General features: G+C 38.5%; 1 protein-coding gene across 2 annotated transcripts in view; it reads right to left on the reverse strand.

Annotated features, from left to right (window-relative positions):
- Nucleotides 1–14,387, reverse strand: part of LOC136846012 (protein NEDD1-like) — a 75,530-nt gene that overhangs the window by 37,917 nt on the left and 23,226 nt on the right. For both annotated transcript variants that reach the window (XM_067116632.1, XM_067116623.1), the window contains exons 3-8: nt 9,992–10,122; nt 9,080–9,199; nt 8,394–8,528; nt 6,840–7,069; nt 4,621–4,819; nt 3,987–4,087 (exon numbers count right to left, since the gene is read on the reverse strand). In XM_067116632.1, coding sequence (XP_066972733.1) covers nt 3,987–4,087; nt 4,621–4,819; nt 6,840–7,069; nt 8,394–8,528; nt 9,080–9,199; nt 9,992–10,122 — 916 coding nt within the window. The remainder of the gene's footprint in view (nt 1–3,986; nt 4,088–4,620; nt 4,820–6,839; nt 7,070–8,393; nt 8,529–9,079; nt 9,200–9,991; nt 10,123–14,387) is intronic.

Here is a 14,387-nt window from a genome sequence, read left to right on the forward strand (position 1 = left end):
GAACTCGGGAGCTCAGAACTCGGGAGCTCGGAACTCGGAACTCAGAACTTGGGAGCTCGGAATTTGGGAGCTTGGAATTTGGGCGCTCAGAATGTGGGTGCTCGGAACCGAGGTGCTTGGAACTTGGGCACTCTCTGACTCTGTCCAGATTCGCAGAGCAATGACGACAACTACTGACACACCAAAACTGGGAAATATATCTTTACAATGGCTGAGATAAAACTGAAAAAACCCCATTGGCATCACTAGCCTACACTCTGATCCATAACTAACCACACTGGGATCCCGAAAGCGTCAATGGAGCCTCTTGTCCACACTTGGATCCTTATCTTGTTCACACTGGGATCCATAAATTGAAAAAACGCCACCGGTGCCACTACGGCCAAGGCAAGCACATCTTTATCAGCCTTTTCAATGGCTGTCCGTCGAGACCTGCAGACAACAGGCTCGACTGAGGGGTAAATATCCGCAGGCAAAACCCCTTCGGACTCACATGGACCGACAATGTGCCTCCTCCCAGGTTTAGGGGAGTCTGACAGGGACTGGGTTTATGATATCCAGTAGGGCCAAATAGTTACCTCCACTACATACCCAACAAGACGCCTTTCCAGTGGCTGTCTGCCGATACCTGGGACCGCAACAGGCTCGACTGGGGGGACAACAACCTGTGTGGAACCCCCCGACCTCCCTTGGACTTCCAGTTTGCCTCCTCCCAGGAATTGTGGGAGTTTGACAGGGACCTTCTGTCTAGGAGCATCGTGGGACAAGTCACCTCCTCCACTGCACCACACTTCACTATAGCAAGGTTATCATCTGTTAACCAAGACACAAGACTGGCAAAGGTATGGAAAGGGAAGCAAGGGAGCCAGGTGTGGGAGCAAGTGGTAAGACAGCTAGTAGGAGAGAATTGTTGCCTGGGCGCTAGTGCTGGTGCCGAACACATGAGAGAGGGTGCTGGGGTGAAGCTGGCGCCCAAGATCAGTGCCAGCAAGCTTAAGTTCATAACATGAGCTAGTTCTCGGTTGTCAAGAATGTCAACTCGTAGCCGCCAACAAAAACACGCAATTCTCTCCTTGCTACTTCTGCGAAACAATTTCAGTTCTGTAAAGGAAGGTGTGACAGTATGTCAAAAATTTATTTACCGGAGGCTTCCAGGAAGCATAGGTCTGGTAAATAAATCATAATTGCAAAAGTTACAGGACTAATGAAATGGCAAAATACCCAAGAACTACTTTCAAGGCAATTATCGGTGGCTTGCGAGAAGCATATGGCCGATAAACAAATCATAAGTTGCCAAAATTATGGCCTAATAAAAGATAATACAGCAGACCCCCGTATTCGCAGGGGATGTGTACCACACCCCCTGCGAATAGCTAAAACTGACGAATACTTAGAACCTTTCTAAAAACACTAGAACTCCCTATTTTGATAGTTCAAACAGACTTATGATGGGGTTAGGTTCCAAAAACAAAAAAAAACCATCGTTTGTTGGAAAAAACGTAAGAAATACCAAAACGTATCTCGAACATAGCCTAGCCTACACTAGGGTATTCAGTACCATGTATATATATATGGTAGCCTAGCCTACACTATAAAGCATACTTTATACATACACGGTATTGTAATTATTAATATCAGCTAATTCTGGAGGTTCATGCAAAGTGACTTATGATAATTCAGTGCAAAGAGAAACTGAATAACAAGAATTAGTTTAGCCTAAACTATGGTACATTGTATACATATACAGCAGCGTAACCCACATTATACTGTATTCTATATTCACATATCGTATTATACAAACGTCAACATAACGAATATGCATCTTTTAAAATGTTATGCCTTAATCCACAGTACCCAATAATATTGTATATATTCTTATATTGCTTTTGTATTATAAATTGCAGTCATCATTGTGATCAATGTTTTGGTTTGAAAATCGTTTATGCGGTGTTTATTTCGCCATATTTAATTCAGTTCAGAGTGCTTTTCTTACTTCTAGTTAGCGTAAATGAATCTCTAGATACTTTATTTATATGGGGCAAGGTTATTTTCATTATACGAAGGGTTTTTAAGTCAAAATATAACTAAAATACATCTCGTTGTGAAATTAATTTATATATTTTTCATTAATAGATGACAATGGCTGTTTGGGGACATTTGTTTTGTGTAAAAAAAAAATTCAAGATCCCGTTCGCTATTTTCACTTGATCTCATCATAATACGAGCTTTACGTATTTACTGTTTGTCGGCATAAAAATAACAGTAATGCGTTCTTTCAAGACCAGCAATTTTGACTAAAATACTTTCTCTCCAATTTTAATTACGATCGAGTTTCATCCATGTTGCCGATGCACGATAATTTACAGTATAGTCATTAGCAGCTTGAACATTGTTTTCTCAGCTTCAGCTATAACTTGCAGCTTAAATTTAGCAGTATATTTCTTTGACGATCTTTTATCCATGCTGAATAAGGGTATAGTGTAAAAATATATCAGTCCTATCCTACTTAACGTCATTTGTGCTATAAGCTACGGTAATTGTTTATTACCATTCAATGGTTGAAATACCAGGTAAACGGCTGTTGTTATCCGATTCGGTTGTAAGCAAAATAAGTTTCTCGGTCGGTTGTTTATGGCTGTATGCATTTATGCAAGAGTTTAACATTACTAACAATACTTTTACTGTTTTAATTAGAAGATGGGATAAAGAGATGGAGGAAAAGCTGTCTATTGTAATTTGGTCTCTCTCACTGCCTGATTATGCTGTTGCCTGTGCCCATGCGAAATTTAAAAATATTTTATAAATATTATAGTCTATCGGTATTAATTGCTTACCCCATTGCAAAGGTGAATTATCGTAACTCGAGCATTACCTGAGTATTTTAATAGTTTTATCACAAAAAGTGCATTTAGTCATGGAAATGAGATGAAAATACAGTAATTAGTGAATATTTCTCAATGAAAAATACAGCAAATGGGCGAATTTTCTGAGAATAATGGGTAGATACGTTACACACAGAAATCCACGAATACGTGAGTCCGCGAATATGGGGGATTTACTGTAATGCAACGTCGTAATTTCTGAAAATTACTTTAAAGCAAAAACAATATCGGCGTCTCGCCACTAGCCTGTGGTCGGTAAACAATTCAAGAATTGCAAAGGCTAATGCTTAATGAAAAGGCGTAACATACACTAATTACTTTATAATGGAATGCTGTAACATCAAAGAATTACTTTTAAGGCAAAACCATTAGCTATGACTCGCTAGTATACTGAGGCCATAAAACAATTCATAAATTGCAAAGGTTATGGCCTAATGAAAAGACTAACATAGACCAATTATTTTATAACAGTGTCTAGACCAATTACTTTATAATGAGTGTCGTAATACTCGAGAACTACTTTTAAAAACAAAACTATTATCGGCGGCTTGCTGGTAGTTTATAGCTGGAAAACAATTCATACATTGCCATAGTTATGGCCTCATGAAAATGCATAACATACAATTTACTTTTATCATAGAATGTCATAACATCTGAGTTTAAGGCAAAACTAATATCAGCGCTGCTAGAAGCCTAACCGGTAAACAAACCATCAATGCGAATGGCATCGTTTACCGGCGGCTTGATGATGACTGAATCAACGTAAAACAAAATAAGAAAAAACTCATCCTGAAAGATTTCGATGGTTGATTTGAAGAATCCTCCATTGGAATCCGGTAAAATAACTGGAAAATAATGAATAAAGCTACCACCAGACCAGGTGTTGTCACCACAGATGGCAGGAAACTAATGAGAATTGTTTGCTAGGTCGCTCCAATATTCCGCTTAGCGGGATGGGCTGATCACCTACACAAACTATATTGAAGCACTACTCGTGAAATTTTGAATCTAAGTTGCTGTTAAAGTGGAAACTATAGCTATGTAATTACTTGATAAGTTACTTATATAAAAATATCTGATTATTGAATAAAAAATTTGACTTACTTAACAGAAGAATCTGACTTGGATGATGTACCGGAGGCAGAGGGTACTCTTTTCTTTGGTTTTGTATTTGCTGCTTTTGGGTCGGCAGATGCTCCCTCAGACTTAAAAAAAAGACAAATAAAAATATAACCATTAACTACTTGTGGGAAGAAGATTCTGGTCCCATTATCTAAAAAAAGTGCTATCCATTAGCATTACTAATAATTTTAAAAACCATATAGAAAACTGTACCTTACTAAAAAGGCAAAAAATCCTATTCCTGAACCTAAGTACTGTAATGTTAAAAAAACTATAGCCCCTCAGCAAAACTGCTTGCGGTTGCAAAGATATTTTTCTTGAAAAATAACATCATCAAGGACAACAACATACTGTGGTGATTTCTACGAGATTCCCTGAAAATGTTTTTGATCATAATCTTATGTGCAAATTACCAACTGAAGGTACAATCATACAGAATTTAAATTAAATATAAAAGTAAAACAAGTCTATACAAATTGAAAAACTGCACTTGTTCTCACTGCCAACAGATTCACTTTCCCAGGAAATCTTATTACATTACAGCTTTGAAAACATAATATCACTTATGATAACAGTAATATTCAATAATTAGCTTACACAAACAATAGTAACTCACAACGTGCTTAGCTGCAGGACAAAGAATTATACTTGTGACTGCTTTATTGTGTGCTTGAAGCGTTACAAGAGGCTTTCGAATCACGCGGAGATCGTGAATGAAAACTTCCCCAGTCATTGCACCTAAAGCTATGTGCTGACAACCAGGTAGCAGAGTAGCACTAGTCAAGGGAACTGAGCTTTTGTGTGTTAAAATTTGTCTGTAAAAAATATCACAATATTAAAATAAAAAATTATAAGATATTCATAACACTTTCAACATAGTTCAATAAGTTTCTTTTTTACTGTCATACCAGTGAACACAAAATAATACAGCATCCAACAATAAATGAAATTTGTCAGACATAAACCAACGTGAAAAAAGAAAAACTTCTAACCAGAATGTGTAGTCTTAAATAAAGATAAAATAAAGGTAAAAAAAGCTGACATTTAAAATTAAAATGGCTCAAGAGAGAAACAGAATCTGTATTGCAAGGAATCTGGTCCTCAAACTTTGCTCATCAACATTTACATATGGAACTCTCTCTTATCTCTGAATTAGTTTCTCAAATGAGAAATAAAAATCAAGAGGAAACAGAGACATAATAGCAATTACCTTTGTCACCTTGAAACACAATGGAATAAAATTTCTTTATCACCAGTATAGTATAATATAGTGCTCCCCCACTTTTTCACGGGAACAGGTTCCAGAACCTACCACGGAAATGCAAAATTCCATCTACAAATATCCACTCTGATCCATGTTCTGAGCAGTTACACTTGAATGAACAGCTGTGTGCTTCTTCTCATCTTTTCCCACAAGACAATAGGACAACCATTCATTGACGAGGAACACAAAAGGAAATTGACAGACGAAGTAAGACAAAATTACTTTTCCTGTGGACTTGAAAAAATTAGACTCACAGGTTGATTCTCCAATGGGAGGAGAAAATTGGTGCAATACAAAATGAGAGAAATTAGACTGCTATGAGAAGAGACAATAAATGGAATTGATGAAAAGTAAATAAAGTCAGAATGCTATAGAATAAAATAAATAAAGATAAAGAAGAGCATCGTTTCAAATAGGACTCAGCAAAGCAAAGAACTGCAAAAATAAGGAGATATGTAAGGGAATATGTAAAAAAACAAGAGGTACCTTGGAAACAAGCTTCACAGGAAGTCATGGTTAATCATAATCATCAGTTACCAAGGGTGTATGTGTGGAAGAGAGAGAGAGAGAGAGAGAGAGAGAGAGAGAGAGAGAGAATAATGAAATTTAGGCTATTAGGCAAGCACAATGATTCAGTGCTTAAGACAGTGAAAAGAGGGAGTTGGAGTAGTTGGACAACAAGATACAGAGATCCAGAAAATAAACAAGCGAGCTACATGGATCACATGGATCTAAAGTAAAACTGGGAGAAAGCCCCAAAATTGCACTAAGCAGTAATAGTTAGAAAGGTTGAAGCAAGATGGAGAACAGGAAGCAAGAATGGGTGTAAGTGAAAGGCTACAAAACAGGTGAAGCTAGGGGGTGAAGGGAGGTTGCAAACAGTTTTTTGTATTGCCTAACAGTACACTGTATAAGGTGCACTGATGGTGGTACAGTACACCCTTATGGGAGAGAGAAAAAGGAAGAAAGAATATCTGGACATTTAATAAAATGGAGATATTACTGGCCAATAAAATTGCTCCAGACACAAGCACATCCAAACATCTAAAAATAGAAAATGTAATAACAGTTAACAAGTAAGTATAAACAAGTAGCCTACATAGACCAATGCATGCTGAGAATGTAAGACTGGATACCATATGCAACACAAAAAAGATTTACATTTGAAAATAAGATTACTTGATAATTCTTATCGCAAAAAAAGTATGAAAGTACCAATTACCACTCAAAGATGTTGAACTGAAATGATATTCACAGTGATCTAAACAACATTTAATAACGAAAAGTAGCAGCCCAATGAGTGGTTTGTTCTGTCTTCAGCACTGTGACTACTGCTAGTATCCCAAAGCAGAGAACTTAAATTTTAAGTGGCTCATCTAACTGTGTAGCTACCAGAAAATTTAGGCAGAAGTAACTTGTGAGTCTGGAATTGCAAGTTATTTAAAAAAAAATCCTTTGGCAAGACCACAAAGCTGAAAAAATATAATAACTGGGCCAAATGCTTAAAATCTGGGATGCAGATGATATGCTGTAAAAAGGACGTAACAGTTTACATTAATAAATATTCTTACTTTTTGGTCTGAATGCTGTAGCACACCAACTTCTTATCATATCCCACAGATGTCATCAATAGTTCATTAATAGGGGAGAAGGACACAGATGATACAGGTGCTGCATGGGCATTAGCAAAGGTATGTAGCAGCTTGTTGGCATTGGCGTCAAAGAGGGCAACAGAGCCCCCTTCAGAAGAGCACCCAACCAGAGATTTCTTCACCATGCTGTACACAACTTCTGTCACAGGCTTCAAACAAGATATTACACATTAACAGAAACATCACACATTTTCATATCTTTATCATTAGCCTGTTTGATTTGATCTTTTAATCTTACTACTGCACTAGTTGTCTTAAAATAATCCTTGCATTGTGGAGCAATGCATTAATACCATAAACAATTAATTTTATATTTTACTAATCTATTCAAGTTGTGTCTACTGATTTTTAATTTATCTTTTTTCTAATAGGGTAACTGGTCTTTCTGTACTTCTTTTTATCTCCTGTAATTTCTTTCAAATGAAACATGCTCTTTGGAGCTTGAATTTCAAGTCAATGGCTCCTGTAGGCTTGTTCTGTATGAATAGGGGTTCAATCTGAATAATAATAATAATAATATTCTGTAAGAAATTATATCTATTCTGTGTGTCCATATACTACAGTAAATGCCATCAACCTTTATTACTATTACGCTTATTCCACTACTGTTTATTTATTTATTCAGTGTTACAGCTAATATTGAAAATGGCAAACTATATATCTTGATGGTATATTTGTCAATATACCCTCAGATATATACAGATTACCTAAGCAATTTACATGACAAATGCCTTATATAGCATATTTCCATTTACTTCAAAATGATAACAATCTTAAAAATTTGTCCATGCTCTGCTATTAAATCATTTGAATGCCTAAACAAAACAAAAAAAGTATGTAATCCTTCTAATTGTTCATGCGTAGTTGTTTACTCTTCCATTATAAAACAGCTACACTATTTATTGCTGCTACAGTATGCAAGGGTAACTAAAAACTACTGCTTATAAAAAGCCATGTTTGAAGAAATACTGTATAGAAAAATTTTTAGACTTCTCTTTATATAAAAGAAAAAAGATCACATTTCAAATAAAGGATGGTTATAATGAAAAAATAAAAAGTAACTTTATTACAATTATTTAAGAATTTTATGTCCTCAGAATGATTTCAGAGATCAATTACAACTATTTTCACTGTACAGACAGTCCCCGCTTACCGGCGGCACTGGTTAACAGCGTTTCCATGTTACAGCACTTGGCTAGCGATGTCGTTAACTGGATTTTCAGCACTGGTAAGCAATTTTCTGCAACGGTAAGCGGTTTACCGGCATCAGAAAGTAGTTTATCAGCGTCGGTAAGTGGTTTACTGGTGCCGGTAAGTAGTTATCGGAACTGATAACCAGTTAACGATGCTATCACTGATTTTTGGTTATTGGCAATGTTCAGTTAGTGGCGCTCAGCCAGGAATGGAACTCCAGCCGTTAACCGAGGACTGCCTGCACACAAGAGTAAAACAAATGTATCATAAGCACTTTACCTTATCAAAAATCTTGTAAGGTCCTCCAACATTGTTATTCATTGTTGAGAGCAGGTAGATGCTCCCCTTGGAAGATGCGACAATATGGGAGTCATTGTGGCTGAATGCGAGGCACGAAATGGGACAGTTGGAGACCTAGACAGACAAGATGTATATACATTAGTTACTGAAATTAACTGAAAAATTTACACACTAAAAAATACTACCAGAATGATGGTCACCTTCTACATTAATACAAGTGTAATTCTTAATACAGCAGCTCCTCAACTTAACAGATGCTTTGAGGTCTGCCTTTCAGATAAGTAACAAAGTCCATCAAGCAACAAAGACCCTATATCATAGACTGCACTTACATATTTTCCAGATAACTTACAGCTAACAGCAATTCCACATAGTTCGTAACTTAAACTAAGCTGTACATACTTTACACTTACCATTCAATTTAAAAGATATCTCAATATGTACTACACATTAAATGGTAGCATATGAAAAAATACTTATACAAGGTAATACAGCAGCTGATAAATACAGAAGTTAACTAACTAAGTTGAGGTGCGTTATGTGGATTAACTTTCTCAGGACATAAAATATAACATTACTATTCTGAAAGGATAAAGCAACAAAAATTTAAGTAATAGACAAAATTTATACCTAATCAACAACTAGGACTAAAATTAAGAACTTACTGTATAGGCTTTCTTCTCAGATTTTGTTTTAAGATTCCACAAAGCCACAGTACCATCCTTGCTTCCTACACCAAGATAATGTGATGAACGGCAAGGAAATTTGATATAAGATGGGGAATCCTGCAATAAATGAGAAACAGTGTAAATGTAAAAATACTAACTGCATTTCACATGTTTATATTACTCGAATAAAAACTGAAGTGGGTTCCCCAAGGGATGCCTCATCCTCTCATTAACTATCACAAACAAGTCAGCTTGCTATGCCGGCAATGGTTTGATCTAGTGAGTATGAATTCATCAAGCAATCTATGGTAGCATTTATTGGTGTGCCCCATTCTTGGCTAAGACACTGGTTGTGTTGTCTTTAAGTTTTAAAACCAGCCAAATAAAGTTTTAATTTTTAAAACCAAACGAAGTACAGTATTCTGGACACTTGAGAAAGGATGGTCCCACTCTTGTGTGTGCCCTAAGTAAATTGAACCATGATGACCTTGACAGATAATATGTGAATGAAAGACAGGATGCCATCATATACCAAAGAAGTTGCATAGCATGAAGATTGAAAAGTACAAGGAAAAAAATTTCAGAGGATCAACTGCTTAGAACTTATTCTAGTTATCCAAAATTCCTATTTAATCCTTAGAATATATATAAGGTCTTACTGTACACAAGTGTTCTCCATTGTATGCGGTGAAATAAACCGTAGCTCCAATCCCTTGGTACACTTTTAGCAGTATTATAATCATTTTCCATTTTTAGCAGTTTTTCAGTCAGCTACCCTAGGCAGTTTATTATCTACTCAGGTATATCTAGACCCAACAGCTACCTGCTCTATAAGAGAGCTAATAATTTTGTGAACTATAAATGTATGTCTTTACCATCAATGAGCATGAAACAAATTGCAGTACTCACCACTACTCTAACAACACCTATATTAGCTGTTGATTTTGAATTAACAGCATACAAAGTGATTTCTGCAGCACTTTCCCCAAGGGATGCTATACACTGCCCATTCTGTGCCCATGTTAATCCACCAACACGTCCTGTAAAAGATTACAAAAGATTATCCATCTAATTTTATAAGAAAAACTATCAATAGGAACCTACTCCATTAGTTTTCAAAGTTTACTACTTCTTTTTGGAACACATCAATCCCAATAATCCAAAACACAATATCTATATTGTACCTAAAAAACCAGCAAAATTAAATTATTATTCCAACAATTAGACTGGGATCTGTCATCACTTGTGCACAGTCCATCATAAAAAAAGCTTTAAGTTGTAAGGTATTTACACATAAACACATTTTAGTACAATGCATAAATCCAAGGGTATACATCTTTGTGATATACTTAGCTTAAAGAAGCAAGTAGGGGAAAATAGTTCAGTTATACTGTAAAATACCTCCAAAGTACAAGCAACAACAAAAGAGCAGAAGGAAATAAACATGGTATTTTCATAAAAAATTAAGTTTCATATATTATCAAGTAATTACACAGCTATACTTTCTACTCGCGCGGCAGTTGAAAATTTGAAGTTCGTGGTAGCGATTCATTTGTTTTAAGTGTAGGTAACTACCCTGCCCTCTATGGGGTGACAACAGGTACAACAAAACAGAGATTCACTTCTTTTGTGCTTAATGTCCATCAGAGGGGAGGAGGGAAGGCTCTGATCTGTAATTACTTGATAAGTATATATGAAACAATTTTATTATGAAAATACCATTTTCATATCTGTAACTTACCAATTTTATTATGAAAATACAATTTTCATATCTGTAACTTACCAAGTAATTACACAGCTGAATCTCACATTGATAGGGGGGTGGGATAAATGGACATATTCTGTTCTACGTAAAAACAGTCAGATATGAAGATGAATTTGCAACATAAAATCTGGTAGCATTGATAAAATGTTTGTTGTATCCTTACTTGGTAAGAGAGCTACATCATGAGATTACTGCCTTTTGGTCGGTGCTCATCTTGACCTGTAGTGACAAGTCCCTACTTTAATGAGGGGGCTTTAGAGTGAAGGAGTCTTCCGAACACCTAAAAGCATCAAAGAAAAATTTTGCCCTTTCCCTGGAAGCAGTACCAAATCAAAAAAGACCAAATAAATTTTACCTACCGACAGCCATAAAATTAAAAACCATCATACCACACCGCAACTGAGTGGGCACTCCAGTACATCACACTGCTTCCACCTCCCCACCCTCCCCGCCTTACCAAAAAATTCACCCAAAGTTCAAAGGCGAAGAAATTGTGCATAGGAAGGGGTGCTTCCTATGCTTCTTCCCCCAATACCACGCCAGCCACCGATAACGGACCTAAGGTACTGCAATTCTCAAAATTTCCAGTATGTCAACTGGAGGACAGCTGAGAGTGACATATTGTCTAAATGCATACGACATGGCAACAGCCCTAATCTTGTGCGCTCTCACCTTAACAGAAGGCAGAGCATTCTCTTGTATTTGAGTGTGTGCCTCTATAATAAGGCTTCTAAGAAAGAATGAAAATGCATTCTTAGACATGGGCTTAGACAGGTTCTTCGTGGAACACCCGAGGTTACTGGCAGGGCCTCTGATCTTCTTTGTCCTAAGTAATACTTCAGAGCCCTTACTTGACACAGGACTCTTTCCTCCTCCTCTGGTCCTAGAATATCCAGAAGGTTTTTAATGAAGAATGAGCGTGGCCAGGGATTAGATGGACACTTGTTCTTAGCTAGGAAGCGAAGCAAAATGGAGCAGACAGCATCCCCTTGCAAAAATCCAATGTGTTTGTCAATTGCCCGCAGCTCACTCGTTTAGCCGTGGCCAAGGCTAATAGAAAACAAGTTTTCTTTGTTAAGTTCTTGAGTGAAATGGAATGGAGAGGCTCATAAGCAGGGCCCACTAACCATTTCAGCATCACATCTAAGTTCCATGAAACAGAGACGTCTGACGGCTGATTAGTAATCTCGAAAGAACTAATCGGATCACTCAGGTCTTGATTAGAACCTAAGTCCACTCCCCTATGTTTAAAAACTGACCCCAACATCGATCTGTAGCCTCTAATACTCTGATGAAGGCCCTGTTGTTCCTTAGAAAGAGAAAGGAAGTTCGTTATTTGAGCTAGAAGTTTTGTAGACGAGACATTATTGTTTGCAGCACATAGCAGAATGGCCCAGTTGGCCTAGTAGACTCTGCTGGTGGGCCTGTCATCTACATCTGGTAATGCTTCTGCAGCTTGTTTTAAAATCCCTTCCTCCTGACAAGCTACGGATAGTCTCAGATCCTGTCAGGCTAGAGTGGATGGTAGCCTTGTCAGAATTTCAGAGATGGGGCTGTTTGAGGAAGATGGACTTTAGGCAACTTGCCTTGGAAAGTCACAAGGAGCTTTAGAGGTCCAGGAACCATTCTTTGTGAGTGGCCAGAGAAGGCAGCTACCAGTGTCACTGATATGTTGCAGTAAGGACTGAAACTTTTTGAGAACTGCTCTCATCATGCTGAATGGTGGAAAGGCATAAAGGTCCAGGTTCGACCAGTTTACTAGCATGGCATCCGTCGCCCATGCCTGTGGGTCCAGAACTGGCGAACAAAAAAAGAGGAAGACGGTAATTACTCGATGTGGCAAACATTTCCACTGTTGGTCTGCTCCACAACTTCCAGGGGCTGTCGCAGACTGTCGAATTCAGCGTCCATTCTGTGGAGAGGACTTGTCCTCCTCAACTTAGTTCGTCTGCCAGGACATTCATCCTACCTGGGATGAATCTGGTGGTGATCCTGACTAGATTCTGGTCCGCCCAAATGAGCCCACCCTGCTTCCTGATGTATGGGAAAGCCGTGGTGTTGTCCGAATGAATCACCGCAGTTCTGTATATGACTGCTTCCACAAAGTTTTTCAGGCCCAGATGAATGGCCAACAACTCTTTGATATTTATATGCAACTTCCTTTGTTCCAGAGACCATGTGCTGGAAGCTTCTATGGTGCCCAAAAGTGCTCTCCAACCTTGGTCCAAGGCACCTACATAAAAGGAGAGGTTTGGGCTCAGAAGATGAAGAGACTTTCCCTCTGACAGTCTGTCTCTGGATGTCCACCACCGGAGGTTCTCCTTTATCTCTGTCGTAATCGCAAAAGTCACTGTGTCTGTTCCAGCTTGCCCTTATGAGAAACTGAAGGGGCCTCATATGAAGTCTTCCTAGCTTCACAAACTGTTCGATGGATGAGAGGGGTTCCCAGCAAACTCATCTATCAACTCGCAAAGCACACTGGAAAAGAAAGGAGATCTTGAACCGACCGAAGGCAGGACTCTATCCTCTTAGGGGAGGGAAAAACCCAAAAAGTCAGTGAGCTGATCTTCATCCCTAAATAGAGAATTTCCGGAGTAGGGACTAGTTGAGACTTCTCCTGATTTATCAAGAGTCCGAGTTCCTTGGCAAGGAGAAGGGTTACCTGTAGATCCTTCATGCATTGCTCCTGTGATGGGGAGTGGAGGAGCCAGTCGTCTAGGTACAGACAAATGTTTATACCTGGCAGATGAAGCCATTTTGGAAGAGGAGAAAGGACTCACGTGAATACCTGAGGGGCAGTGTTAAGACCAAGCAAATTGCTCTAAACTGTAAGACTCTGCCCTTGAAGACAAATCTCAGGTATTTCCTTAACTCCTTAACTCCTGCTGGGTGGAGGATAATACTGACTGATTTGTCTCCATACTGAACTTATTTTCTGAATGTAGAAGTTCAAAGCACTTGTGTCATGGACACGTCTCCACGCCCCCCAATGACTTGGGGACAACAAACAAACGGTTGTCAAGCCCTCTTGAAGTACGATCCTCCATTACTTCTATGGCTTTCTTTCTTAGGAAAGCTGACACTTTCTCCTTGAGAGCTATGAACCTCTCAGAGCCCTTCGAGTATGCCGTCAATGTGATCGGCGAAGTTACGAGAGGAGGGTACTCTTTGAAAGGAATCAAGTGTAACCTCGACCGTCCAAGGTTACATGCCTTTGGCACTCCCCCTCTTCCAAAAGAGAGAGAGTCTGGCCCTTACAGGTGCATGAAGGATGGGAGAGTCACTTTCTGGAAGAGGGTTTGACTGAAGTCCTCTTGACGGACCTTGCGGAAAAACGCACCTTGGAGCAGGGCCTAGAGAAGCCCTGTCTGCCTGCTCGAAAGGGCAGCTGCTGCAGGGGAGAGACGGACTTGGATGGGAAAGAAGCAGAAGGTTCTTTGGGGCACTTCGCTGTCTGAGCCAGAAGATCTTACGTGGACTTCTGCAAATTGGTGGCAATCTCCTTAACCGCTGACTGCAGAAACAAGAATTGTCTGTCCA

Source organism: Macrobrachium rosenbergii, chromosome 2 (genome assembly GCF_040412425.1).
Source record: "Macrobrachium rosenbergii isolate ZJJX-2024 chromosome 2, ASM4041242v1, whole genome shotgun sequence".
In the NCBI taxonomy this organism is placed as follows: domain Eukaryota; kingdom Metazoa; phylum Arthropoda; class Malacostraca; order Decapoda; family Palaemonidae; genus Macrobrachium; species Macrobrachium rosenbergii.